The sequence below is a fragment of the Myotis yumanensis genome, unplaced genomic scaffold, assembly GCF_028538775.1.
Source record: "Myotis yumanensis isolate MYYU_CA2020_CCGP unplaced genomic scaffold, mMyoYum1.0.hap1 SCAF_5, whole genome shotgun sequence".
Classification (NCBI taxonomy): domain Eukaryota; kingdom Metazoa; phylum Chordata; class Mammalia; order Chiroptera; family Vespertilionidae; genus Myotis; species Myotis yumanensis.
Window position 1 is genome coordinate 83,476,972 of NW_027223756.1, and position 25,121 is coordinate 83,502,092.

The 25,121-nt window shown below is 51.6% G+C and overlaps 1 protein-coding gene and 2 non-coding genes across 4 annotated transcripts in view; 2 read left to right on the forward strand and 1 right to left on the reverse strand.

Moving 5' to 3' along the window:
- Nucleotides 1–894: 894 nt before the first annotated feature.
- LOC139011931 (U11 spliceosomal RNA) lies at nucleotides 895–1,027 on the reverse strand. The gene has a single exon (XR_011471741.1). It is a non-coding gene; the product is annotated as a U11 spliceosomal RNA (small nuclear RNA).
- Nucleotides 1,028–1,721: 694 nt separating this feature from the next.
- The window catches only part of CARM1 (coactivator associated arginine methyltransferase 1), a 48,164-nt gene continuing 24,764 nt past the window's right edge, over nucleotides 1,722–25,121 (forward strand). For both annotated transcript variants that reach the window (XM_070416052.1, XM_070416053.1), the window contains exon 1: nucleotides 1,722–1,969. In XM_070416052.1, the coding sequence (XP_070272153.1) occupies nucleotides 1,750–1,969 (220 nt within the window). In that variant the 5' untranslated portion in view covers nucleotides 1,722–1,749. The remainder of the gene's footprint in view (nucleotides 1,970–25,121) is intronic.
- LOC139011986 (U6 spliceosomal RNA) lies at nucleotides 12,335–12,441 on the forward strand. The gene has a single exon (XR_011471775.1). It is a non-coding gene; the product is annotated as a U6 spliceosomal RNA (small nuclear RNA).

Here is a 25,121-nt window from a genome sequence, read left to right on the forward strand (position 1 = left end):
AACATCGATCAGCTGCCTCCTGCACACTCCCTTCTGGGGATGTGCCCGCAACCAAGGTACATGCCCTTGACTGGAATCGAACCTGGGACCCTTGAGTCCGCAGGCTGACACTCTATCCACTGAGCCAAACCGGTTAGGGCAAGCGTTTCTTTTAAAAAAAAAATACATTTCTTTACTGATTTCAGAGAAGAAGGGAGGAGAGAGAGATAGAAACATCAATGAGAGAGAATCACTGATTGGCTGCCTCCTGCACGCCCCCCACTGGGGACCGAGTGGGCAACCCAGGCATGTGCCCTTGGCCGGAATCGAACATGGGACCCTTCAGTCTGCAGGCCGATGCTCCATCCACTGAGCCAAGCCGGCTAGGGCAAAACGTTTCTTACATACCATTATATGAGCTGGGCCACAAAAATGTTCCTTGTGGGCTGCATGCGGCCTGCGAGCCGCCAGTTTGACATGCTTGTAGAGGTGACTCCCACCTAAAACTGCTTTTCGGGACTAATGGACTGAGGGAATGGGGACTCAGCCCGGGTGTGCCCCAAGTGCCACACGCCTCAAAAAGTGAGGCCCAGCCCTCGCCGGTTTGGATCAGTGGGTAAAGCATCGGTCTGCGGACTGAAGGGTCCTGGGTTTGATTCCGGTAAAGGGCACGTACCAGGGTTGCGGGCTCGATCCCCAGTAGGGGCGTGCAGGAGGCAGCTGATCAATGATTCTCTCTCATCATTGATGTTTCTATCTTTCTCTCCCTCTCCCTTCCTCTCTGAAATCAATAAAAAATATATATATATTAAAAAAACCAATGAGAACGACATCTATGCATGGAACAGGTAGGAATGAGAAAAACAAAGTGCAAAATGGGGTGTATAGAAAACCGTTTTTTGTGTATTTGGGAACTATGGCGCCAGGACCAATGACTACCAGCTGCCCAAGTGCCAGAAAATGATGCTTCCGAAATCTCTTGATGTTGATTCCGCACGAAGAGCAATAGGCTGCTCTACGTGAACCACTCACCACAGAAACTCTTTTTTCCTCTCTCTCATTGATGTTCCTCTCTCTCCCTCTCAAAAAAAAAAAAAAAAAAAAAAGGGAGACCAGTGGAGGGAGCAGAGCCAGCATGGAGGCGGGCCCATCGCAGCTGAACTCTGCCCCTCCTCACGCCGCCTCACACAGCCAGGCAGGGGGGCGGGGCCAGCCTAAGGGGCGTGTCCAAGCCGTGGCGTCAGACACGCCCCCACCGCTTCCGGGACTGGGCACCGCCTCAGAAAGCGCGGCCCTTGGCGCTGGGCGGACCCGGGCGAGTGCGCACGGCCGAGCACCGCCCCTGACGCGCTCCTGCCCGCCCTCCTCTGGCCTCCGCACTCGCACTGGCCCAGCTGGGGGCGTGTCCGAGGCCGAGCACCGCCCCCTGACGCACGCTCCCGCCGCCGCCACGCCGGGGCCACCGACCACCTCACAAAGCGGCGACCGTTCGCGCGAGGCTGAGTGGGGCGGGGCGGGGCCGACCCCTTCCTGCGGCGAGTGTGGTCCCCCGCGTGCTCCCTCCCCGCGCCCAGGGCGGCCGGCAGGGGGCGCTGCGCCACGGGGCCGGGCCGTCGGCGGTGGCAGCGAGGCGGCGCGTGGCCCGCAGGCGGCGCTGCCCGGCTCGGCCTCGGCCTCGGCCTGCGCGGCGGCGGCGGCGGCGGCGGCGGTAGCGGCGGCGGCCTGGGCCCGGGCGCGGCGGCGGCAGTGGGGCCTGGAGCCGGATCTAAGATGGCAGCGGCGGCGGCGACGGCGGGGCCGGGCGCGGGCATTATGGTGACGGCGGGCGCCGGCGTCGTGGGGCCCTGCGCGACTGTGTCGGTGTTCTCCGGCACCCGCCTCCTCACCATTGGCGACGCGAACGGCGAGATCCAGCGGCACGCGGAGCATCAGGCGCTGCGCCTCGAGGTGCGCGCCGGCCCGGAGTCGGCGGGCATCGCCCTCTTCAGCCGTGAGTGCGGGGTCCCGGGTCCGGGCAGACGGCCGGGCGGCGCGTGGCGACGGTGCACGAGGCGGGTCGGGCGGGGGCCCGGGGCGGGAGGGACGCGGCGGCGGGGGTGGGTGAGGGGCTTGGCGGCCCGAGGGTAGGGGCCCCGAGCCCTGGGGGCCTGGTGTGGGGTGCGTGCGGCCGGGCGGAGGGAGCGCGGGGCTTGGGGCCCGGCGGAGGGGTGTGGAGGAACTGGATCAGGGAGCAGAGGCAGGAGAGAAGGCGTGCGTGGCGGTCAGAGGTGAGGTGCCCGGTGTACGGAGGGAAGCGGGAAATGGGGGAGCGAGGCCCCTGAGGTTGGGAGGGGGTGGGTGGGCAGGAAGTGGGGGGCCGAGAGTGGAAGGTGGGTTCGGATGACGCCAGGGGCGTGGGGGCTGGGTGGGAGCGAAGGGGGCCCGAGGTGGGGAGGCTCGCGGCCGGGTGTGGCCGCCCGGGTCGGGGGCGAGGTGTGTGGGCAGCTTCTGGCCGTCGCAGGGGCCCCCCGGGCTGCTGAGCACAGTGGGAAAGTGGTGCCCGGTCTGGGGCGGCTCCGGGGCCGGGTGCACCCATCTGGAGGGCGTGGTGTCGGGACCCCCGAGTGGGAAACTCGGCGACCAGGGCCGGAGGAGAGGGTGGTGCGAGCACCTGGGTGCGCTGGGCGATGCCGTGAATGGAGAGGCCCGTCCTGCCGCCGCTGAACGGGTAACAGTTTCCTCCTGTGCCCTGGTCCTCGGGTCTCCTTTCGGGGATGTGAGAAGCTGGGTGCTTTTTCAGAAGCTAGTTTCAAAACTGACATTTTAGGGGGGGGGGCGGGGATCACAAATGTGTTTGCCAAGGACCCCTCGTCTTTGTAGTTCAGCCTTTTTCTTTTGTTACTCTTTCTTATCTGTTCTCTCCCATTCTTGATTCCTCCTTCAGATTTTGCTATTATGTTTTGTTCAGCTTTGTCTCAGGGTTTCTTACACAGATGCTCTGGGGGGAGCCACTCAGGAGTCTCTTACTGGCTGTAGCGCGGGTGGATTTTTGGCCACTTTGGGTATCAGGTGTGAAGATAGTTGGTTCGCACAGGTTTCTCCCTGTGCCTCGACTTAGAAAACCCAAACCCCGGGAGCTGTGCCTATTTCCCAAGTGTCCACCCCACTTTGCTGGGGCAGAGCTAGATCCTGGACCAGATGAGAAGGGAGAAAGGTGTCCCAGGTGGACATCAGAGCTCAGGACAGACACTTAAGGTCCATCTTAAGCTGAGTAGGATCCCCCAGATCATAAATACGGGCAATCATTCTGCAAGTATTCATGGGGAACAGAGTAAAGTAGGGCAGAGTTTTTCAAACTAGGGTCCCAAGGCTGACCCCCAAGGGAGTTCCAGGAGAGTTGATTTTCTTTTGTAAATAAACTTCTTTTGATTTTAAAACAATTTGGGGTTGATAGGATTATTAGGAAGATAGTACAGAAAGTTCCCATATGCTCCAGACCCAGTTTCCCCTCTTAGCATCTTTGTTCAGGAGTGTTTTTACTTTTGTGTTTTTGCTGATAATCTTGCATTGTATGAGCTATGCAGATAGCACTTCTCTTTTTGAGGTAATTCATAACTGGAGTATTATTGGCAAAGAGGAGAAAGTTCATGTTTTTCTAACAGATCCTTAGTCTGGGATGATATAGTCTCACGATTCTGAAAGATTCCCCCGCCTCCCAGCCCCCTTTATGTTCACCTAACGTAGTGTGGGGTGAGAGCGGGGGTTCTGGAGTCCGCTGAACCTGCTTGGGTTAGTCTCCCAGGGCTGCCGTAACAAACGTGGTGACTTAAAACAGCAGGAATGTATTCTCATACAGTTCCTGGCCCAAAGTCTGAAATCAAAGTGTTGGCAGAGCCACATTCCCTCCGGACGCTCCTTTCTTGCCTCTTCTAGCTTCCATGGCTCCAGGTATTGCTTGGCGTACAGCAGCACAACTCTGATCTGTGCCTCCGTCTTCACAGCCCTTCTTCCCTGTCTCTTCCCTTCACTTGTCTTTGGATTTAGGGCCCACCCTAAATCCAGGATGATCTTATCTCAAGATCCTTAATTACGTCTGCACAGATCCTTTTTACCAACCGTGAAGTCATCTTCATAGGTTCTGGGGGTTAGGGCTTAGACATGGTTTTTCTGTTTTTGTCCACTATGTGGGCTAGACTGATGCTCTACCGTAGCTGTATGCCTGTGCCTCAGTTTCCTCATTGGTAGAATGGGGGTGATGATAGGACTGTGTGGCACAGCATGTTTCCTTAGGACACTTCTTGGAGGTGCTACCTATAACTCCTCCAATAACTGGCTGGCGATGGCCTCCAAGTAGGTTGGGTTCCTTAGTCTGAGTGAGGCAGCATTGGTTCCTGAGCAGGCCTGGAGAGTGGGTGCACAGGGAAGGACTGCTGTAAAGGGAGTGCAAAGTCCCAGGGCTGGGGTGTGGGCTGCACACTGCTCCTGGATCTGAGAGCAGGCCTGCTGGGTATGGAGTGCTGGCTGACAGTCCCCTGGAAAAAGTCAGAGATGGTCTAGCTAGCCACTGAGGAAATGTGCAGGCATGTGGGGTTGGGACGTGGGGGTTAACCAGGCTGCTGGAAGCTTTAGGCCTTCTCTTGGGATGAATTTCCTCTCTGGCCTCAGCATTTTCCCACCTGGATCCTTCTGGGATCTAAATGCTTCTTTGGCCAAGTGAGAAAGCATCAGGAGCCCAGTTTTGCTCCCTTGTCCCTCATGAGGTGGAGTCTTTCGAGCTGCTTCTGTTTCTAGATCACCCCTAGGATTTGAATTTGTGTTTGGGTTGGGACAGGGTTGGCCTGGATACCTGCACGAATTTCCCAGTTCCTCCATGTGGGACTTGGGCCAGGGGCATCTTTAGATGCAGGCAAGGGTTCTGAATGTGGAGTCTGACTGGTATGGTCTTACACTAGCCATTTCACCTCCCTGAACCTATTTCCTTACCTATAGCATACTACCTGCACACAGCCTCGGTTTCCTCATCCGCAATGCTGCTACTTGGAACCCCAGGAATGTGTGTGAAGTGGACCGTGGGGGTGTGGAGCAGGGTGTCTGGCATTAAATAGTCACTATTTCTATAGATATTAGTGACTGTGATGTTATTGGTGTAGAGTAGTAAAGGACTGGCTTTTCTGGGAGGGATCCCCTTATACTGCAGGCTGCCCAGCTATCTTGCATTTCCTGCAGATGGAAGAGGGACCTCTGGGCTGCAACCCCTGCCTGAGGTGGCAGGTCTGGGAGCTGGGTAAGGGTAGCAGGACATACAGCCCTATTGCTTTCTTTTCAAATTTGATTTTAGAGCCCTAACCGGTTTGGTTCAGTGGATAGAGCCTTGGCCTGCAGACTGAAGGGTCCCAGGTTCGATTCCGGTCAAGGGCATGGACCTTGGCTGCGGGCACATCCCCAGTGGGGGGTGTGCAGGAGGTGGCTGGTCGATGTTTCTCGCTTATCGATGTTTCTAACTCTCTATGGCTCTCCCTTCCTCTCTGTAAAACGTCAATAAAATATATTTAAAAAATTGATTTTAGAGAGAGAGAGGAGGGGAGAAAGAGAGAGAAACATCAACTTGTTCCACCCACCCATGCATTCATTGGTTGACTCTTGTATTTGCCCTGACTGGGGATTGAACCCACAATCTTGGTGTATTGGGACAGCACTAACCAACTGAGCTACCCAGCTAGGGCCAGCCCTGTTTTCCTTTTTTTTTAAATCCTCACCCGAGGATATGTTTTTTCATTGATTCTAGAGAGAGAGGAAGGGAGAGAAAGAGAGACAGAGAGAGAAAAACATCTATGTGAGAGAGAAACATGGATTAGTTGTGTCACCCACATACCCTGATTGGGATCAAACCTGCAACCTAGGTATGTGCTCTTATGGAATTGAGCCTGTGACCCTTCAGTGCATGGGATGACACTCTAACCATGGAGCAACATCGACCAGTACCCTCTGTGTGGGAACGATGACAGCTGCAAAAGGCCTTGTCCCAGTCACCCTTCCTTCTTGCCAACTGAAGTAGCTTTTCCCTACCCCTTCTTGCCACTTGAAGTCGCCCTGTATCCATAGCATTGACTAAATGGCAGCTACCAAAAACCAGGCCATTTTCCCTGGGCAGAGGTACAGCTTTCCTGGGCTTGAGGAAGCTTTGGCACAGCATCTGGAGTACTTGGAGCAAGCTTCCCCCTCCCCTCCCCCGGAAGGATGCAGCTCTTTGAGGAAGCCCATCGTGGGGTGGCCAGGGCAGAGAGCAAAACAGACTCTTAGTTCCTCAGTCCCATGGCAGACTTTCTGGAGATGACTGTGTCACTTGTTTTCTTGGTCAGCACAAGTTACTTTGGTTGGCTCTCTGGATTGTCCCCAACCCTTTGGCTAGGAAGAAATATATAGCAAGACTGGCTCATACAGGGCTAAATTTCAGTTTGTGGGGGCATGCCAGGATATGGAAACCCCAGAGAAAAACCCTCTGTGCAAACAGGTGAAGAATGGCCTGCTGCCACAGAATCTGAAACCCTTGTGATTTCCTTCAGTCATACTCCTGGTAACCCCCCCCCCCCCCCCGACATCTGTGGGAGGGGGTGAGGGCACAGAAGAGTTTATCATATGTGCCTAGCCTTTAGAATATTCAGTGACATGTTGGGGTGAAAATCAAGAAAGTAATACTGGCAGGGCATTCATATTTCACTGGTGCCTGATGTTCTTATTGGCTGCTGTTCTTCATTGAGCATTTACTGTGTACCAACACTGCATAAACTTGTGTTGACATACTCAATTGCTTGACCTTGGGAGTAGCTGGGGAAAGGATAATGGTATAAATTAGGGCCTGTGAGCAAACTGTTGCCTATGGGCCAGGTTGGGTCTGCAGCCTTTTTAAAAATTTATTTTTATTTTTTTATTGATTTCAGAGTGGAAGGGAGAGGGAGAGAAAGAGATAGAAACATCAATGATGTGCCCTGACCGGTTTGGCTCAGCGGATAGAGCGTCAGACTGTGTACTGAAAGGTCCCTGGTTCGATTCCGGTGGAGGGCATGTACCTTGGTTGCAGGCTCGATCCCCAGTAGGGGGTGTGCAGGAGGCAGCTGATGGATGTTTCTCCCGATGTTTCTAACTCTCTATCCCTCTTCTTTCCTCTCTGTAAAAAGCCAATTAAAATATATTAAAAAAAAAAAAAAAAGAAACATCAATGGTAAGAGAGAATCATTGATCGGCTGCTTCCTGCCTGGCCCCTACTGGGGATCGAGCAGGCAACCCAGGCATGTGCCCTTGACCGGAATCGAACCCGGGACCCTTCAGTCCAGGCTGACACTCTACCCACTGAGCCAAACCAGCTAGGGCTAACCTATTATATAGTCAAAGCTAAGGGAGGTTTATACATTTTTGAAGGTTTGGATTTTTTAAAAACAATCCAAAGAATATTCAACCAAGACCATTGTGTCATGCAAAACCTAAAGTACTTATTTGCTGGCCTTTGACAGTAAAAGCTTGTGGACCCCTGGGATAAATTAATGAAGCAGGCAGAAGGAGGGAGCACTGCGGGAACTTGGCCTCAGACAGGGATGCCAGATCTGCCATAGTTTTAAAAGAAATGGAAAAGCCTTTCATCATGTTTGTTTTGATTATGAAGTGTCCTGATTGCCCGGGCCAGATAGAGTACACTTTCTGGACTGTGTGGGCCAGTTGGCCCGACAGGTGTGACTCTTGCTGTGTATTACTGTTGGTCCTTAAGACAGTCCTGTGAGGTCAAGGACACCATTCCTGTTGTATTGGTGGAAAACAGGTGGAAAGGCTTGATTGACCAGGTGGCGTGGCTGGCAGGCAGCAGAGCTGGGTTTAGAGTTCAGGGCTATTGGGCCTGCTGTCTTAATGCAGAGTGGTTCAGTGAAAAATGGTGATCAGGATTCAATTTGTCTGTTCATAACACATACCCAAAGTATTAGTGGCTTAAATGAGATGACATTTTATTTCTCATGCTTTTTATGCTAAAGTCTGGAGATTGTCAGACCAGGGCTGGTGTGAAGCCTCTACTTGAGGAACTCTTCAGACCCAGGTCCTTCCTGGAGTGAGGTCTTGTCATCGTTATCAACTTGGTGGCTGAAGTTCAGCCATTACAACATGGTTTCCAGGCAGCAGGACAAAGAAGACATAAAGGATGCCAAGGGTCCATCCAGGTGTCTGTTATTGGAGGTTCCCAAAAGCTGGTTGAGGGGGTTTTTGCTTTCATCTCATTGGCTAGAATATAGTCACATGGCCACCACTAGCACAAGGAAGGCTGGGAAATGTAGTCTTTGGTTCAATGGTCATGCGCTTAGCTAATTTCAGGGTTTCTTTTTCTGTAGGGGAAAGGGAGAACAGACACTGAGAGACAGACGCCTTGGCCACAGTGCGTAGGATGTGGATATAGCCAGATTTCTGGGAAGGACCTGGAGAGGTGCTCAAGTGGATGGGGGGTGGGGACAGCAGCCTGTCGTGGAGCAAAGGGGTCTCTGAGGAAGTGGGGAGCTAAAGGAGAGGTAACAAAGTTGGGTCCAAGTCATGTTTTACAAGTGACATCCTTTTCCTATATATGGTCAGGACTACATTTTTCCAGAGGACTAACATGATACAAATGGTATTTCCGAAGATTACTGTGCTAATAGGTTATGGTGTAGCTGGAGTAGAGAGAGAGAAGCCTGTGGAAGCTTCCAGATCAGAGAACAGAACAGGAATGTAACTGAATAGTTTCACCTTAGCCCATCCCAGAAGCATTCAGGGGTTCAGGAGTTGTGATAATGAACAAAAGGTGAATTTGAATTCTGCTCAGGGCATTGGGGACAAGATAGCAAAGCTCATGACCCTTGGTCAGGGGTTGTGAGTGACCTGCCAGAAGGGTTTGCTTGGCTACAGGGTTAAAATAAAAGTAGACATCCAATATTTTAAAAATTGGGTGATTTCAGATCAAAATCTGACTTAGTACTTCTGAAAAATCAGAAAGCCTGGCAATCCCAGGCCTACATGCCCTGAGACCAGGTAGAGAATAGTGCCACCTTCAGAAGGGGCTATGCCACCCCAGTTAGCCAGAGACATCTTTCTGCCCGCTGCCACCCTAACACAGGCCTTGCGCCAATAGTCATCTGTCCTTTCACTTGCAGTGGTTTGTTTCTTAAAATAGAGAAGCATTTGTCTGAACCCAGGTCTCCATCTGGTGTGGGATAACATCTCTTTCCCTTAGCCTGCAATCTCCTTTGGCCCCCAGACCCTTCCTTTAGGTGGCTCAGTTGAATCCCTGTGTGGGTAAGGGCTGTTACACCCAGTCCTAACCTGGCCTGGCTTTTAGTCCCCCCACCCACCCCACAGTCTCTCCCCTTCCTCACCTCCGTTTGCAACTTGTTTAGTCCACAGCCCTCCCTGGCAATTTGGAAATCCAGAACTTCTGGAAATCTAATCTGCCATTCATTTGACAGCAAAATTTAATCAGACCTGAACTCTGCCACCTGTGTTCTTTATTATCTCTACATATCCAATTTAGTGTGACTAATCCTATGTTTCCCTGTAAAATATGTTTGGTTGCAGGTGTTACCCATACTCTGCTGGGGACAATCTACATTATCTGTACCTGCTACCTTTATAAAACTGAAGAGTTTGTACAGGTGTACCTCATTTTATTGCACGTTGCATTATTGTGCTTTACAGGTCTTGCGGTGTGTTTTTTTTTTACAAATTGAAGGCAAGACCCTCCACCAGAAAAAAGATTATGACTTTCTTTATTGTGGTACTCACTTTATTATGGTGGTCTGGAACCAAACCTGCAATATCTCTGAAGTCTGCCTATGTGGGCCTACATGTTTCAGGCAAGGGGCTGAGGGCCCAGCATCATACCCTCTTTAGGGTTGTTGGGGTCTGTATGTGAGATCACAGGAGAAAAGAGGGCTGCACTGTGTGTGTTACCTGGCAAGCAAGCAAACATGCATTACATTTAGGGGTCTGGACGTGATAGTCACGCAGGGCCTTTTAACAGGAGGGGTGTGGCATGAACTCATGTTGATTCTCAGTTGCCAGACTTTGGACCAGGTCAGATTTAGCAGAATGGGGGAGGATCAGGTACCCTTGTTGGTGCTAGTGTGTTTTCTTTCCCCAGGAGTCCGTTCCGTGTCTGGGATCTGTTTGCTACCCAGGGAGGTGGTGAGTTTAAGTTTGTCAGGACATCTGTCAAGATGCCCATCCCAGAGAGGGCGGGATGGAGAGTCATACCTGGCTGCTCCCGGTGGAGAGTGGAGGCCACTCAGAGCTAGGGCTCTTAACCTGAAGTCTGTGGACGGCTCGTGGGGTCCCACAATTCCCTGAAATTGTATGCAATTTTGCATAAGGGTATAAGGACAAGAGTCAGTGGCTGTGACTCAGATAAGCCTCTTTGATTGTAGAAAAGGTGTGACAGTGGCACCTCTCCAGAGGGAACACATGTAAAATGCTTCACTTCGTATGCACCTGGTAAACCATGGCCGTGGTGTTACTATTGGTTTTATGTGCATTTGGTCAGGAGGAGAGTCTCCCCTCTTATTATCTCCTCAGAGGGATCTGTGATCAGAGAAAGGCTGACAGGAACTGGAGGACAGTACCAGAGTGGGGGGGGGGGTAAGTGGATTCTCCTGGCTTGTAAGGGATGGTGGCAGTCAGTGGGAGAGACGGGGGCAGGGGGCCCTGTGTCTGTTGGGTCTCGGAGTGGGGAGCAGCTTTGAACAGGCAGGATGGAGAGGTTAGCAATATTGGCTGCTGCCCAGGGTTAGAGCTAGAGCCTTGAGGAGGTCACTGGATTTCTGACCTGGAGGACAGCTCCCTTGGAGGGCTGCGGTGGGGAGGGGACCCAGCTAGTTGGCCGGTTTGGTGGGGCGGGGCTGAACGCGAAGTGGGAGAGCTGAACCTCACCCAGGATGGCAGGGCCCACCCACAGTTCTTTGAAAATGGGGAGACTCCTTCAACCAGAAACGTGTATGGAGAGTAGACTTGCTGTCTTTTTATTGCAGTAGTTACCATTCATCTAACTTTAAACAGCAAAATTTTACTGAGCATTTGCTGTGTGATAATTACAGTTTTAGGAGCTGGGAATACAGTGACACCTACAATAAGCACATGGCCCCACAACTTTGGGTCTGGGGGTGTTGTGTGACAGGCACTAAGTCAGCAATCACCTCCAATGAGCTAGTGCTCCTAATGCTCTGTGCCTGGGAGAAAATAATGAGCCGATGCTCAACAATGTTGGAGGAGGCGGTCAAGGAGGGGCTGGGGAGCTGGGGGGACCTGCTCAGGATGGAACATTGAAGCCGTCAGTAGAAGAGCAGGTGGGAGCTGGGCCAAGTTCTGACCTACACTTCACCATCTGAATGCCCTCTCTGTACCTCAGTTTCCTCTGCTGTAAAATGGATCTTAATAGCATCCACCTCGAAGGGTTGTTGTGAGTTATGAGCTAACAGAAGTAAAAATAGTGCCTGCTTCCTTTCACCTAAATGTCTTCTGATGTCTCTTGGCTGTTTTTATCTCAAAGCATTAATCTATGTTTCTTGGAGAAAAGAAATTCATGAAGATGCATCAGTAAATTCTCAGCAGCTTAAAGATTGCCAAAAAAAAAAAAAAATTGTGCCTGTTCCCCTGTGGTGGAAAGACCTCTAAGAGTGAGGTTGTGGGTCCTGCATGGCTAAGAGCAGCCAGCAGCCCTGACCGGTTTGGCTCAGTGGATAGAGCGTAGGCCTGCGGACTGAAGGGTCCCAGGTTCGATTCCAGTCAGGGCATGTACCTTGGTTGTGGGCACATCCCCAATAGGGGGTGTGCAGGAGGCAGCTGATCGATGTTTCTCTCTCATTGATGTTTCTGGCTCCCTATCTCTCTCCCTTCCTCTCTGTAAAAAAATCAATTAAAAGAAAAAAAAAAAAAAGAGCAGCCAGCAGCCAGTGTGGTTGGAGCAGGGGATGCATGGGATGCATGGGGGAGGGGTGGGCCCCAGCAAAGGGGCGTAGCATTTATTTCAAAAGGGTTGGGGAGGGAAGTGACCCCTGTGGCTATGTCTGGGTTAGCCCAGTTCTGTTCCCTGCCCTTTTCAAGTAGGATGATCACGAGTGAGCCTCAGCCTGCCGCATCTCAGCTTCCTTGTTGATAGGGAGGCCTCACTGAGGGGTTGAGCTGGTGGCAGGTGGCCTTGGCCAGGGTGGATGTCTGTGCCTGGGCTGTAGGCACAGACAGCCCTGCTGCACAAGTCAGACACGATCCCCACTCCCAGCACACCTAGTCTTGGGGAGCAGAGAGAAGGCAGAGGAGGAACCCCATCTCCCACTGTATAGGAAGTGGTCAAGGGCCCAGTGTAAAGAGAATGGTAGCTGTGCTCGCTTCGGCAGCACATATACTAAAATTGGAACGATACAGAGAAGGTTAGCATGGCCCCTGTGCAAGGATGACACGCAAATTCGTGAAGCGTTCCATATTTTTACCTTAACTAATAAAATAAAAAAAAGAGAGAATGGTAGCTAAGGAGCTATGTGTGGGGGTAAGAGGCCACAGGCCAGAGAGAATTGAGATGGGAAGGAGAGAACCCAGGGTCAGGGGGGCAGTACCTCTGCTGGGGTATCAGCCTGCTCTGAGGGCAGCTGGGGTGTGCAGTGTCTTGCCCCTGCTTTACATCTCCTGGGTGGAATATTCTCCCTTCCCCTCCTGGACTGCAGCAGCCCTCTCTGGGTCAGAAGATGCTGGAGGTTGTGATTAGCATAGGCTAGGAAGCCTAACCTTGATATGATCTTGTGACCCTGGCCAAGTGACCCTTTTCGTCACTGCAGTTTCCTTTCTGGACAAAGGTAGTTTCAAAGGTTGGTGTCAACCCAGCACATAGCAGATGAATAACACAGTATAATCCTATATAATAAAAGTGTAATATGCAAATAGACTGAACAGCTGAACGACCAGTGGGCAGGGGGTAGGCTGGTGAGCAGGCAACGCCAGGTCAGCCAAGGCGGGTGCCAGCGGGTAGAAAGAGGGGATGGTGGCGGGGTGATGGAGGGCAGGGCCGGCCGCTTGCTGGCCGGTGCTGTCCTCTGATTTGCCGGTCCCCCGATCTGCCTGCTGGTCACCTCCCACAGAGGGAGGCCAGATTGTAGCCATCAGTTGGACATCCCCGAGTGCTCCCAGACTGCGAGAGGGCGCAGGCTGGACTAAGAGACCCCTCCTCCCCCCAGTGCATGGATTTTCGTGCACTGGGCCCGTAGTATATATTATGCACAAATTCATGCACCTTGAAAGGAATTGTGGGCCTCGAGGTTGCGGTGGGCACAGGGGCGGGTCTCGGCCCATTCTTTGTGCCCCGGCTTGGCTGCTCCAGCTGCCTCCCACGTGCTGACTGCACTGGCTTAGCTTGCACCCACTATCAGTGCAGAGCGATTGGGGCTGGGGCCGGCACAGGAGTGGCGGCTGCTGCCCCAATCACCCCTCAGGAGCAGGGGGAGGTGGAGAAGCCCTTAAGGGCGATTGGGCCAGCAGCTGCCACTTGCACTTGCTGATGGTGCCAAGCAATCGGGGCTGGTGCCAGCAGCGGGTACAAGCAGCGGCTCTGGCACCAGCAGTGGGTGCGAGCGCTGGGTGGGACCGTGGCACGCGGAAGCAAAGAATTTTCAGTAACCACCAGAGGCTTGCCCCTATGACAGTGACTGGCACCCCACCTTGGTCTGGTGCCCCCACTCACTTGCTCCACCATTCCACTGCGGCCAACGCCCACCCACCATGTTCTGCGTGCACCCCCTGGTGGTCAGTGCACATCATAGTGACCGGTTGTTCGGTTGTTCCGCCCTTCAGTCTATTTCAGTGATGGCGAACCTATGACACGCGTGTCAGAGGTGACACGCGAACTCATTTTTTTGGTTGATTTTTCTTTGTTAAATGGCATTTAAATATATAAAATAAAATCAAAAATATAAATCTTTGTTTTACTATGGTTGCAAATATCAAAAAATTTCTATATGTGACACAGCACCAGAGTTAAGTTAGGGTTTTTCAAAATGCTGACACGCAGAGCTCAAAAGGTTTGCCATCACTGGTTTATTTGCATATTAGGGTTTTATATATATAGATATATCTCTTCAGCCTGCTCTGTGCCCTGGAAGAGATGATGTGTCAGAGGTGTGGGGGTGATCATGAAACCCCTGACAGTTGGAGCTGGGTGGGACACAGAGGTGCCCTTGGAGATCCTGTCTGAGCCCCCTGTTAGGGATGACTCGGGAGGGAGCTCCTCCCTTTGTGTGATCACCCTCCCATTGTCTCACTTTGAAGACTTGTTTGGGAAGCTTCAGGATTCAGGCCTCAGGAATAGTGCATGGACCTCTTCACATCTGCCCAGGAAAACCATGGCACCTGCTCTGACTCTTGTTTTGCTGCCCAGATCTGACTTTCTGGTTAGGAGTCTGGAGTCCCTAACTTCCCCCACCCCCACTCCCTTTGTTTCCTGAAAAAAAGTTATATGAAGGAAATTGAGACCAGGCTCCACCCAGGCCTGCAGGAGTTGGATATGGAGACTCCATGGCCCTTGTATGTCTCATCTTGTGGGTTATTCTTTTGATTCCTTATTTAATTGTTTAATCAACACACAGATGCCCAGGCATTAGGTGTTCAGGGCATTCGACAGCTATGTACACCCACATAACTGCCCCTCAAAACCAGACCTAGAATTTATCCCTTAGCCTCTGGGTAGTTTTTGTTTGGTCAGGTTGGTGTGTCCCCGGCTGCCAGGCAGAGCACTCTCGAAAACTGGTCCAGACTGGTTGAAGGGAGGGGGGGCTCTGTCTCCTCCCCACCCCCACTCCTTACACAGAGAGGGGAGAACCTCCTTTTATTCCCTGTTTTTGTCTGTCTGTCAAGCAATTCATCACTCACAACTTTGGCAAGAGTGGATCTGGGCTGTTTTTCTTTTAGATTGTTGGTGGATTTGCTCCCCACTAATTGTGTTCCTGTGGCCAGGGTTTGTTTTTTGCTGGAATTGTTAAACATGTCAGAGGGGAATGGTTTTATGGATAGAAACTTGCCTGACAACCAGGACAGATGGGATTCTGAGCAAGGAAAGGACCTTGGCAGTTCAGCTTCTTCATGAAAAAGGGATACACTTGTGACCCCCTGCAGGGGGCCTGGGAATGAATAACCAAAGAACTTGCCACGTTCTTCCTTGAGCTGGAGCTAAGGCAAAGGCAGCCTGGAGCTTCCAGACTTCTCTTGTGTGCCCTAGGGGCCCCTCTGCAGAGCCTGGCTCTGACTGCCTTCATCTCCGACCCCCTGGGCCCTGCTTATGGACACTTCCAAGCCCTATCATGACTAATGTTTACTGAGTCCGAGTATGTGCCAGCAGCCCTGTGCCAGGCACTTTATGTTCATTGACTTGTCTAACCATGGAACAACCCCAAAGGATGCTGTCTGCTGTGCGCTGTTGGCACAAGGGTGCTTGGCAGAAGCGTGAGTTGGGTGAGACCAGCTCATTCTCTTGGGGATACACAGTAGCCACAGATCCTATCCCTGTTTTGTAAACAGGAAGCTGAGGCACTGTCTGATGGATGGTAGAGTTCGGATGCCAACCCAGGTGCACTCGGTGACCTCTATCAGCCCTGCTGCTGCTTCTTGGGTGCTGATGAGGAGTCCAGGCTGTACCAGTAGATTCAGCTAGTACCTGGTATGGAGGAGACACCCACCTGCTCCTTCTTGTCATTGTCTTTTGTTAGGGCAGTGGCCCCTTGGACTCTTCTGGAGTTCAAAGCCAATTTTTCCTCATTCCTGCTTAGGTTTTTTTGTTTTGTTAATCCCCACCCGAGGATATTTTTCCCATTGCTTTTCAGAGGGGAAGGGAGAGAAAAATTGATGTGAGAGAGACGCATCAAATGGTTGACTACTGGTTGCCTCCTGTACACACCGTGAACGGGGATGGGAAGTGAATCTGCAACCCAGGTATGTGCCCTGAGACTCTGTTGCGCAGACGGATGCTCTAACCACTGCGTGCACCGGCCAGGGCCATTCCTGGCTAGTTGCTGAGTCCCTTATGGTGTCCCCTTATAGCCTGCAACACATCTGGAGTTACATCTGGTGAAGCGGGCGGGTGGGTGATGGCCTTCCTAATGCAAACATCCTGTGCAGTGGGGCCAGTTGGACCTTTGGAGCCCCAGGGGCCTGACAGAGGCCTTTCCACCAGCACTGCAGCCCCAGGACATCCTGTTTCACCTCTGGGCCAATGGTCAAAACCTGTCTTTCAAAATGGGTCTTGGAGAGGGACTCCAGACGGTCAGCCCTGGGCTGCAGTTTCCTCCAGCATGCATTCCCTGTGAGGCAGCGCCTGCCCCGTCCACCAGCCTCTCCAGAGCCACACTGGCCTGCATGTTGAGGCCCCTTAGCTGGCCAAGGGCGGCCCTCTTTCCTAGGAGCCACATTCATGATCCTCAGACCTGCTCCACTTCCTGCACTGTCCCAGACAGTGGCTGGAGCCAGAGTGAGGAGTGTACCAACCTCCCAGAGGGCCAGTCTCCCTGCACAGCCCCAGGGATCATGACACACCTCATGTCAACCTGGCTTTCCAGGCTTCCCTAAGGGTCTCCTCTGCCAAGGACTTGTTTGCCTCGGTCCTTACAGAGCACTGCCTGCTCAGTTCCTGCTGTGTGTTGCAGGTGGTGGGGACCCTCAGTGATCCCTCACAGCCATAGGAGGAAGGCTCTACTGCCTCCCTTTAGTGATGGTTCAGGGGATGGCGCCTGCCAGCCATGGTCAACTAGCCAGGCCTGGCTATGTCTGGGCCCAGAGCCCATGTCCTTCCCAGTAGTATCCTGAGCCTGGCCCTTCATAGCCTCCTGAGCCCAAATCTCCCAGGAGTATGGTTTGGCTGTCTCTCACAACCTACTGGATCCCCAGGCTGAGCCACTCCCAGCATGTCATCTCTCTATGTCTCAGTTTCCCCACTTAAAGACGAGCTAAATGTGCCCTGGAAGGTAGTTGGGAGCACTAACTGATGCACTCCATGTCTGGCACTTGGTGTGTGCCTGGTATTGCATAAGTCACAGTTTCAAAGTCATGGTTGGGGAAAAGAGGCCAAGTGAAGGAGGCAAGAGGGGCTGGGGTTGCCTGTTTGTTTCCTTGCTCACCCCCCTCCCCTTCCTTCATAATTATCTGCTAAGCCCCTGTGCTTTCAGGGCCCTGCCTAGGAACTGGCGCACATCTGCTGTCCCTTTTGTAGCTCACAAAGCCCGGCTGGGGCTGATTAGCATGGATGGGGAGATATTTGCATGTAATAGCTCCTGCCCAATCGGTGCCCTAGGATTCTTTTCAGAAAAGCCAGGCCCTTTCTTTGTCTGGTCCTCCTTTGCTTGGGGTTGCCCTTCTGCACATCTAGCAATTAGATGGGGCCTGTTCGGATCAGGCCTGCAGAGCCCAAAGCCTTCAACCCCTGAAAGTAGAGCTGGCCTCCACAGGAGAGGAATCTTCTGAGTGTCTGCGCTCAGGCTTCTGACCTCTCCAAGCCATCTCTGATTTAAGAGGTTTGGTTGTCTCTAGTGCAGGGACCCTTCTCAAGCCCGTGGTCAGCCCAGGGTTCCCGAGGGACAGACCTGCCTGGCATTTCTCAGGGTGTCACGCCTCACGAGCAGCTTCGGCAGTCTCCCGAATACAGCAGAGAAGCCTGTGGCCTAAGTAGTATTGGGCTGCAGGGGCATTACCTAACCCAGATGCCAACAGGAAACCTTGCGGGGAGTTAGTGCCCCCCAGATGGCTGCCTGTCTGACCAGGAGACTGTTCCATCCTCAGCCCTGTTCATGCACCACTCCACAGTCCTGTCATCCTGTCACTGGATGACTTTGGAAGTGATTAGCCTTAATGGGAAACCTGTATTCTCACAGCTCCTCTTGGAGTAGATTTAACTGTTTGACTTTTCCAGCTGCCTGTAAATTTTGCCAACGCTGAACTCAGCGTTGGGCCAGCAGAGGTGGCTGTGTTGTTATTGTGAAATATTTTGAAAGGAATGAAGAATAACACAGTAAACACTGTGTGCTTCCACCCTTACCTTAAGAAATAAAATGCAGATAGAACGAAGGACCTTCCCATCTTCTCTCCTCTCAGGGAGGTAACCTCATGTTCCCCCAGTTCAGGGGGAGGGTTAGTTACCTTTCACCATGGGCCATTTTGACGTGGCCTAAAGACCCAGACTAAATGAAGATGTGCCCAAGCACGGCGTGAGGCTGGGCCTAGCATAGCTTTGTGTCCAGAATTCTCTCTGAGTCTCTTTTCTCTACTGTTTACCTCTGGCCTTAGGGACATGGGGACCAACAGCACCTGCTGTGTGCCCTTGGATCTTGGGCTGGGCAAGGGTGTGTTAGTGCTACGACAACATTGAGCAATGAAATATTATTTTTCTAGAAATGAAAGCTGAGGATTTGGTGAGGGTCCCCTTGCTTGCAGATGGCAGAGCCAGGATTCAAACCCAGGGCTAACTGACTTCAGAATCAGGGTTCTGTAAACTACTTTGCCATGTGGCTTCCCCTGCTGGGGGAGAAGGGCTTTTCCAGGTGACAGCTGCCTGGAATGCAAGTCTGCTGTCCAGGCTTAAAGAAACCTGAGTCTCTAGTGGCCCTGGGCACCCTGACCTGGCCAGCCACTGCCCCTCCTCCATCACACTCACTAAGAGGGGGTGGTGTGGTTGCAGGCCTGCTCTGAGGGAGCTAGTGACTGGAGGCTGAGATATTGGTGTGCTCCATCCTCTAGCTCAGGGGTGGGCAAACTTTTTGATTCGAGGGCCACAATGGGTTCTTAAACTGGACCGGAGGGCCAGAACAAAAGCATGGATGGAGTGTTTGTGTGAACTAATATAAATTCAAAGTAAACATCATTACATAAAAGGGTACGGTCTTTTTTTTTTTTAGTTTTATTCATTTCAAACGGGCCGGATCTGGCCCGCGGGCCGTTGTTTGCCCACGGCTGCTAGCTCTAGTAGGACTTAGGCCAGTGATGGCGAACCTTTTGAGCTCGGCGTGTCAGCATTTTGAAAAACCCTAACTTAACTCTGGTGCCTTGTCACATACAGAAATTTTTTGATATTTGCAACCATAGTAAAACAAAGATGTATATTTTTTATATTTATTTTATATATTTAAATGCCATTTAACAAAGAAAAATCAACCAAAAAAATGAGTTCGCGTGTCACCTCTGACACGCGTGTCATAGGTTCGCCATCACTGACTTAGGCCATAGGGCCTGAGCCCTCACCATCTGCAGCCTGTTCCCACTCCCCTTCTTCATCCAGCAGGATTAGGGGGGAGGTGCACCTAGTCAGACCCACTCACTTGGAGGAGGGCCCAGCAGATGTAACAATTGCCTTTATCTGGTTATCTTTTTGTATGTGGTAAAAATTCCAACCCCTTAAGGTATAACATGAAAAGTCCTTCTTTTCCTCCCTCCGGATCCTGGCCTGTCCCCATACTAGGTCTTCTGGTGTGGCCTTCCTGCAATGGTTTTCAGGCACATACAGGAATGTGTGCATAAATCTCTCCCTGGGACCCCACTGTGCTTAAAGTTCCTCAGTTTCAACAATGGGAAGGCAGGTGGTGGGATTGGCTACCAGGCCCTCCACATGGATTGCCATCTCATCCTGCGGGCTGTGTCATGATCATCATTTGACAGATGAAGACGTTGAAGCCACTGGTCACACAGCTGGAGAACGACAAGTTAAGCCCTAAACCGTGGTCTGCCTTGATGTTCATCATGTTAACCACTGCTGTCCTTAGCCTCCCTTACTGGATGGTCAGAGAATGACCTCTTCTCTCTCCTGTCCACGTGGTGCCATGCCACACAGGGACAGATGGAAGTTTTCAGTGCCCAACAGTTTGGAAACTTGATCGCTGCCTTCAGGGCAGTGGGGCCTGTGCTTCTGGTAGATGGGATGTTCTTCCAGGATTCGAACCCTGCATCACTGCGGGCCTGGCTTGGCATGGTTGTCGTCACCTCCCCTAGGCAGTCTGTAATCTGCATTGTACCCCACAACTGTGTGATCAGACCCCTGAGTTCCTTCCAGCCCCTCATATTCTATCTTCTTACTGGCATTCCATGTGCCATCAACCTCCTACTAGCATCTGAGTGTGGGAAGGCAGGGTCTGGCATCCTGTTCACTGTTGGGGTCCCTGGTGCCTGCACTTGGCACACCATGGCTGTAGGCAGGAGCTGCCCTGAGCAGAGGGAAACCGCTGGGCAGGGGGCTGGGAAGAGTGCACCTTGAATTTTCCATGCTTCGTGCTTTCAACCTAATTCCCCTTTTACTTCGAATGTTTTTCCTCTAGAAGGTGAACAGCCCGTGTTTTATTTGGCAACAGGAGGCTATTTAATAGAAGACCTCACATTTGGACAAGTGTTTCTATTCCCCCCAACCTTCAAGTCTGCCAAGATAAATAGTTTTAATTATTCCTCGTTTGGTGGTTGTAATAGTTTTCCTACTAGACTCTAGTAACTAGAGAGACAAGGACTTGAAATTTGGCCTTTTTGTTGTTCGTCACCAGAGCTAGAGCTGGTGGCTGCTTTCTTGTCTTACCTTCTACCTCCTTTTTGTTTTGTTTTTTTTAAATATATTTTATTGATTTTTTACAGAGAGGAAGGGAGAGAGATAGAGAGTTAGAAACATCGATCAGCTGCCTCCTGCACATCTCCTGCGGGGGATGTGACCACAACCAAGGTACATGCCCTTGACCGGAATTGAACCTGGGACCTTTCAGTCCGCAGGCCGACGCTCTATCCACTGAGCCAAACCGGTTTCCCTTCTACCTCCTTGTTCTCCATGAGGGAAAGAACCTCCCTCACCCTATTTATTATTTTTTAAAATTGATTTTTACAGAGAGGGGAAGGGAGAGGGAGAGAGAAACATTGAAGTGAGAGTGAAACATTGATCCGCTGCCTTCTACACACCCCCTACCAGGGATCGAGCCTGCAACCTGGGCATGTGGCCTGACCAGAAATCACACTGGCAAAATTATTGGTGCACTGGACAGTGCCCAACCAACTGAGCCACACCGGTCAGGACAGAAATTCCCTCATCTTGCATGAGGATGGAAGGTTCTGTTGGAGGAGAGTTTAACTCCAGGTGTTTTTCCTTGTTCCATTGCGTCCCTCTGATCCAGGTCTGTCCAGCCTGAAGGGCTTGAAGCCCCCCGGCTTGCTTCATTACTCTCCAGAAGCAAGGGGGAGGGCCAGGAGGACAGTAGGGGCAGAAAGGTTACCGTGCAGGGCCACCCAGTACCCAGTGTTTTTGAGCAGCTAAGTGGCTTTCCCCAGGCCATGGACATGGTCAGGGGCTGGGTGCCTGGTGTTCCATACCAGCTACTTCCTGCACTTAGGGAAGGGACCCCGCCCCTGGGTCTTCATGCAGTGCCCTTCACATGCAGAGCCTTGGGTCTGTGCAAGGAGGGTGTTAAATATGGAGTCACCCTGTGATTGGTGCTTGTCCAGGAAGTTCTGGAGGACCTCTAAGAGAAGGTGACAGGGATACTGGGGAAGAGAGGAAGGATGCTCTGGGTCTCAGGAGCCATGGAGGCAGAGAGAAGTCCTTTTTGCCCATGGTCTGGGGGATGGCAAAGGTCAGCATGGCATGGCTGGGATGATGGAGAGGTGTGACAAGACTGTGGACATTGGCAGGGGCTCATGGGCCCCATAAGGAGTTTACACTTATTCCAGAAGGCTCTGGGAAACCATGAAGGAGTGTAAGCAGGCCAGAGACCACAGCAAATCAGCTGTATTAAAAACCATGACTCAGCCTGGCTGGCATGGCTCAGTGGTTGAGCATTGACATATGAACCTGGAGGTCATGGTTCGATTCCCGGTCAGGGCACATGCCCGGGTTTTGGGCTCGATCCCCAGTGTGGGGTGTGCAGGAGGCAGCCGATCAGTGATTCTCTCTCATCATTGATGTTCCTAGCTCTCTCTCCCTCTCCCTTCCTCTCTGAAGTCAACAAAAATATATTTAAAAAAATAAAAACTAAAAACCATGACTCAGAGGTGACTGGAGGAGGCTCCTCCTGTCCCGCAGGACCACTGGTAAGTGCCCCTGAGACAGGTGTTTATGTGTCTGCCTTTTCCTGAGGCCGCCAGCTCTTCTGAGGCATTCCTGGGTGCTGGGCATGGGGTTAGGAATGGGTAAGGAGCAGGGCATTTCCTTGAAGCCAGAACCAGGGAGCCTCCTGTGTCTCAGGCTCCCCTAGATTCTGCTGCCTGGATCCCAGGGTGCTGTCCAGGGAGCCACCAAGGAGGTTGGCTCTGTGGTGGGCAGGGAGCAGGCAGTCTGTGGCCTCTAGAGCTGCCCCTTGCCCAGCCTCCCTCATCTCCTGGCCAGCAGCTCCTCTTTCAGTCCTGTCTCTCTCAGCACGTGGTCCTGCTGCTGCCAGTGGCTGTGGAAGCAGCCAGACTTCTGAGCCACACATACACTGGGGCCTCTTGCAACCCCTCAGCAACCCTCCTGCAAATCACCTGTCTTGCCCAGGAGTCTGTCTTGGCAACCTCCCTGGGTCACAGCCACACTGTTTTGATCACTTTCATTTTCCCTGCTGTACCCTTCCAAGGAAAATCATTCCTCCTCTGAGTCTCACACTGAACACTGGAACACCTCTGATTCCCAAGTATGTGTGTGGGGGGTGCTTCCAAAATGGGTGTCCTATATAATTCAACTCGGTTCTGACACTGCCTCCCTGGAGATAGGGTCAGATCCCACAGGCCAAGGGTTGAGTCCCACAAAATTGACTCTCATGCTCCGCATGCAAATAGTAGGTCTAGGTCAGCGGTCGCCAACCTTTCGGACCTCACGAACGACCAGTGGTCTATGGACCACTGGTTGGCAACCGCTGGTCTAGCTTTGTCACCTGTGCTTCTGAGCAACCAGCTTATAGGTTGGGTTTTCCCATGACTCTGTCCTTGGGTTTGACAGATCTGCTAGAGCAGCTTACAGAACTCAGAAAACATTTTACTTACCAGATTCAGGTTAATATAAAAGGATATATAACTCAGGAACAGCAAATGGAAGAGATGCGTAGGACAAAGTGTGTGGTAAGGGACACAAAGCTTCTATGCTCTCCCCAGGGGTGCCACTTGCCCCAAATAAGTGCTTTATTTAAAGTAATGTCCATCGCTAGCTACACATTTTCCCCATCTTCCAGGTAATTTGTGGATACCATCCCAATAGAACTTTTCTTGTTTTGAGACAAACCATTCAGAGACCCAAATTTCCAACCTGAAAGCTCTCAGAACCCAATCCTGTTTGAGTTTTTATGGAGGCTTTATTATGTAGACAGTATTGATCTTTTGCTATTGACAACTTGGGGTGGGAAAGACTCAAAGTTCCATCCCTTTAATTACTTGGTCCCTCTAACAACCAGCCTTCATCCATAGGGGCTTTCCAAAAATCTCACTAACTCACTCTGCAGCAATTGAAAGGGGCTTGTTATGAACCACAAAAGACACCTTTATCGTTCTTATCACTTAGGAAATTCCAAGAGTTTTAGGAACTCTGTGCTAGGAACAGGGACCAAGTATCTATATATACTAGAGGCCCGGTGCACAAAATTCCTGCACGGGTAGGGTCCCTAGGCCTGGCCAGCGATCAGAGCCAGTCAGGTTTCCTGCCTCCCCGCCTCCTCCTTCCCTTGCCACCCACGCACTGCCACTGTGCAGTCCCCCCCCCCCCTTGCCACCTGCATGCCCCGGCCTCCCCACCTCCTCTTTCCCTCGCTCCCTCAGTGCCCCCTCCACTGCTGCTGCTGGTCACCCACCATGTTCCGCGCTGCCCCCTGGTGGTCAGGGCATGTCATAGAGTGCAGTTGAACTCCTGAGGGGACAATTTGCATATTAGCCTTTTATATCCTATATAATAAAGGCTAATATGCAAATTGTCCCCTTGACCTGGAGTTCGACCAGGGGGCGGTGCTGCGGCCGGCCAATGGCTTGCTCCCCTTGCCTGGCCAGCTCCTCCCCTGATTGTTCCCTCACCCTGATCATGGGCAGGACTGGCCCGCCAACCACCCACAGCCCCTCCCTATTGGCTCCCCCACTCCTATCGGGGGGTGGGGCCAGCTGGCCAACCAACCGCCAATGGCCCCTACCCCTGGCCAGCCCAGCCCGATAGGCCCCGATTGGGGTGGGCCCACCGGACCCCATCCATGCATGAATTCATGCACCAGGCCTCTAATATATAGATACTAGGTGTACCGGTTAATAACAGCAGATTTTGTAATCAAAGAAAACACGATAATTTCAAGAGAAACATCAAAAGTGCTTTATTCAAAGTAATGTCCATCGCTAGCTACAGATTTCCCCCATCTTCCAGGTAATTTGTGGATACCATCCCAATAGAACTTTCCTTGTTTTGAGGCAAACCATTCAGAGACCCAGTTTTCCATTTCTTCATACATTTTGAAGTGCTGCTCAGAAAGTGCGTGTGTCATCGATCAGAACAAGTGGTAATCTGAAGGAGCAAGGTCTGGTGAATACGGCTGGTAGGTTAATACTTCCCAGGCAAGATCTTTTAACGTATCTTTAACTGGTTTTGAAGTGTGTGATGGTGCGGTATCATGAAGCAAAATTACTTTGCCGTGTCTTCTGGCCAGTTCTGGTCGTTTTACGATCAAAGTGTCGTTCAAATTGATTATTTGTTGTCGGCAGCGATCAGTATTAAGTTTCACCTGGTTTTAGAAGCTCATAATACACCACACCTTCTTGATCCCACCAAACGGAGAGCTTTGTCTTCTTTCCAAAGCGATTTGGCCTTGCATTCGATGTTGATGGTTGACCTGGATCAACCCATGATTTTGTGCATTTGGGATTCTCAAAATAAATCCACTTCTCATCGCCAGTCACTATTCCATGCAAAAAGGACTTTCTTTCGTGCCGTTGAAGCAACATTTTACTGATGACTTTTCGGTTTTCCATTTGTCTTTCGTTCAGTTGATGTGGCACCCATTTTCCTTCCTTTAAAATCTTTCCCATTGCTTGTAAATGAACAAAAATTGTTTGCTGAGCAATCTTTCTGCAAGTTGTTTTTGAGTTTGACATGCATCTTCATCCAATACTTGCAATTGTTGGTCTTCAAACTTTTTCGGTTGACCTGGACGTTCTTTGTCTTTCGTATCGAAATCATCTCT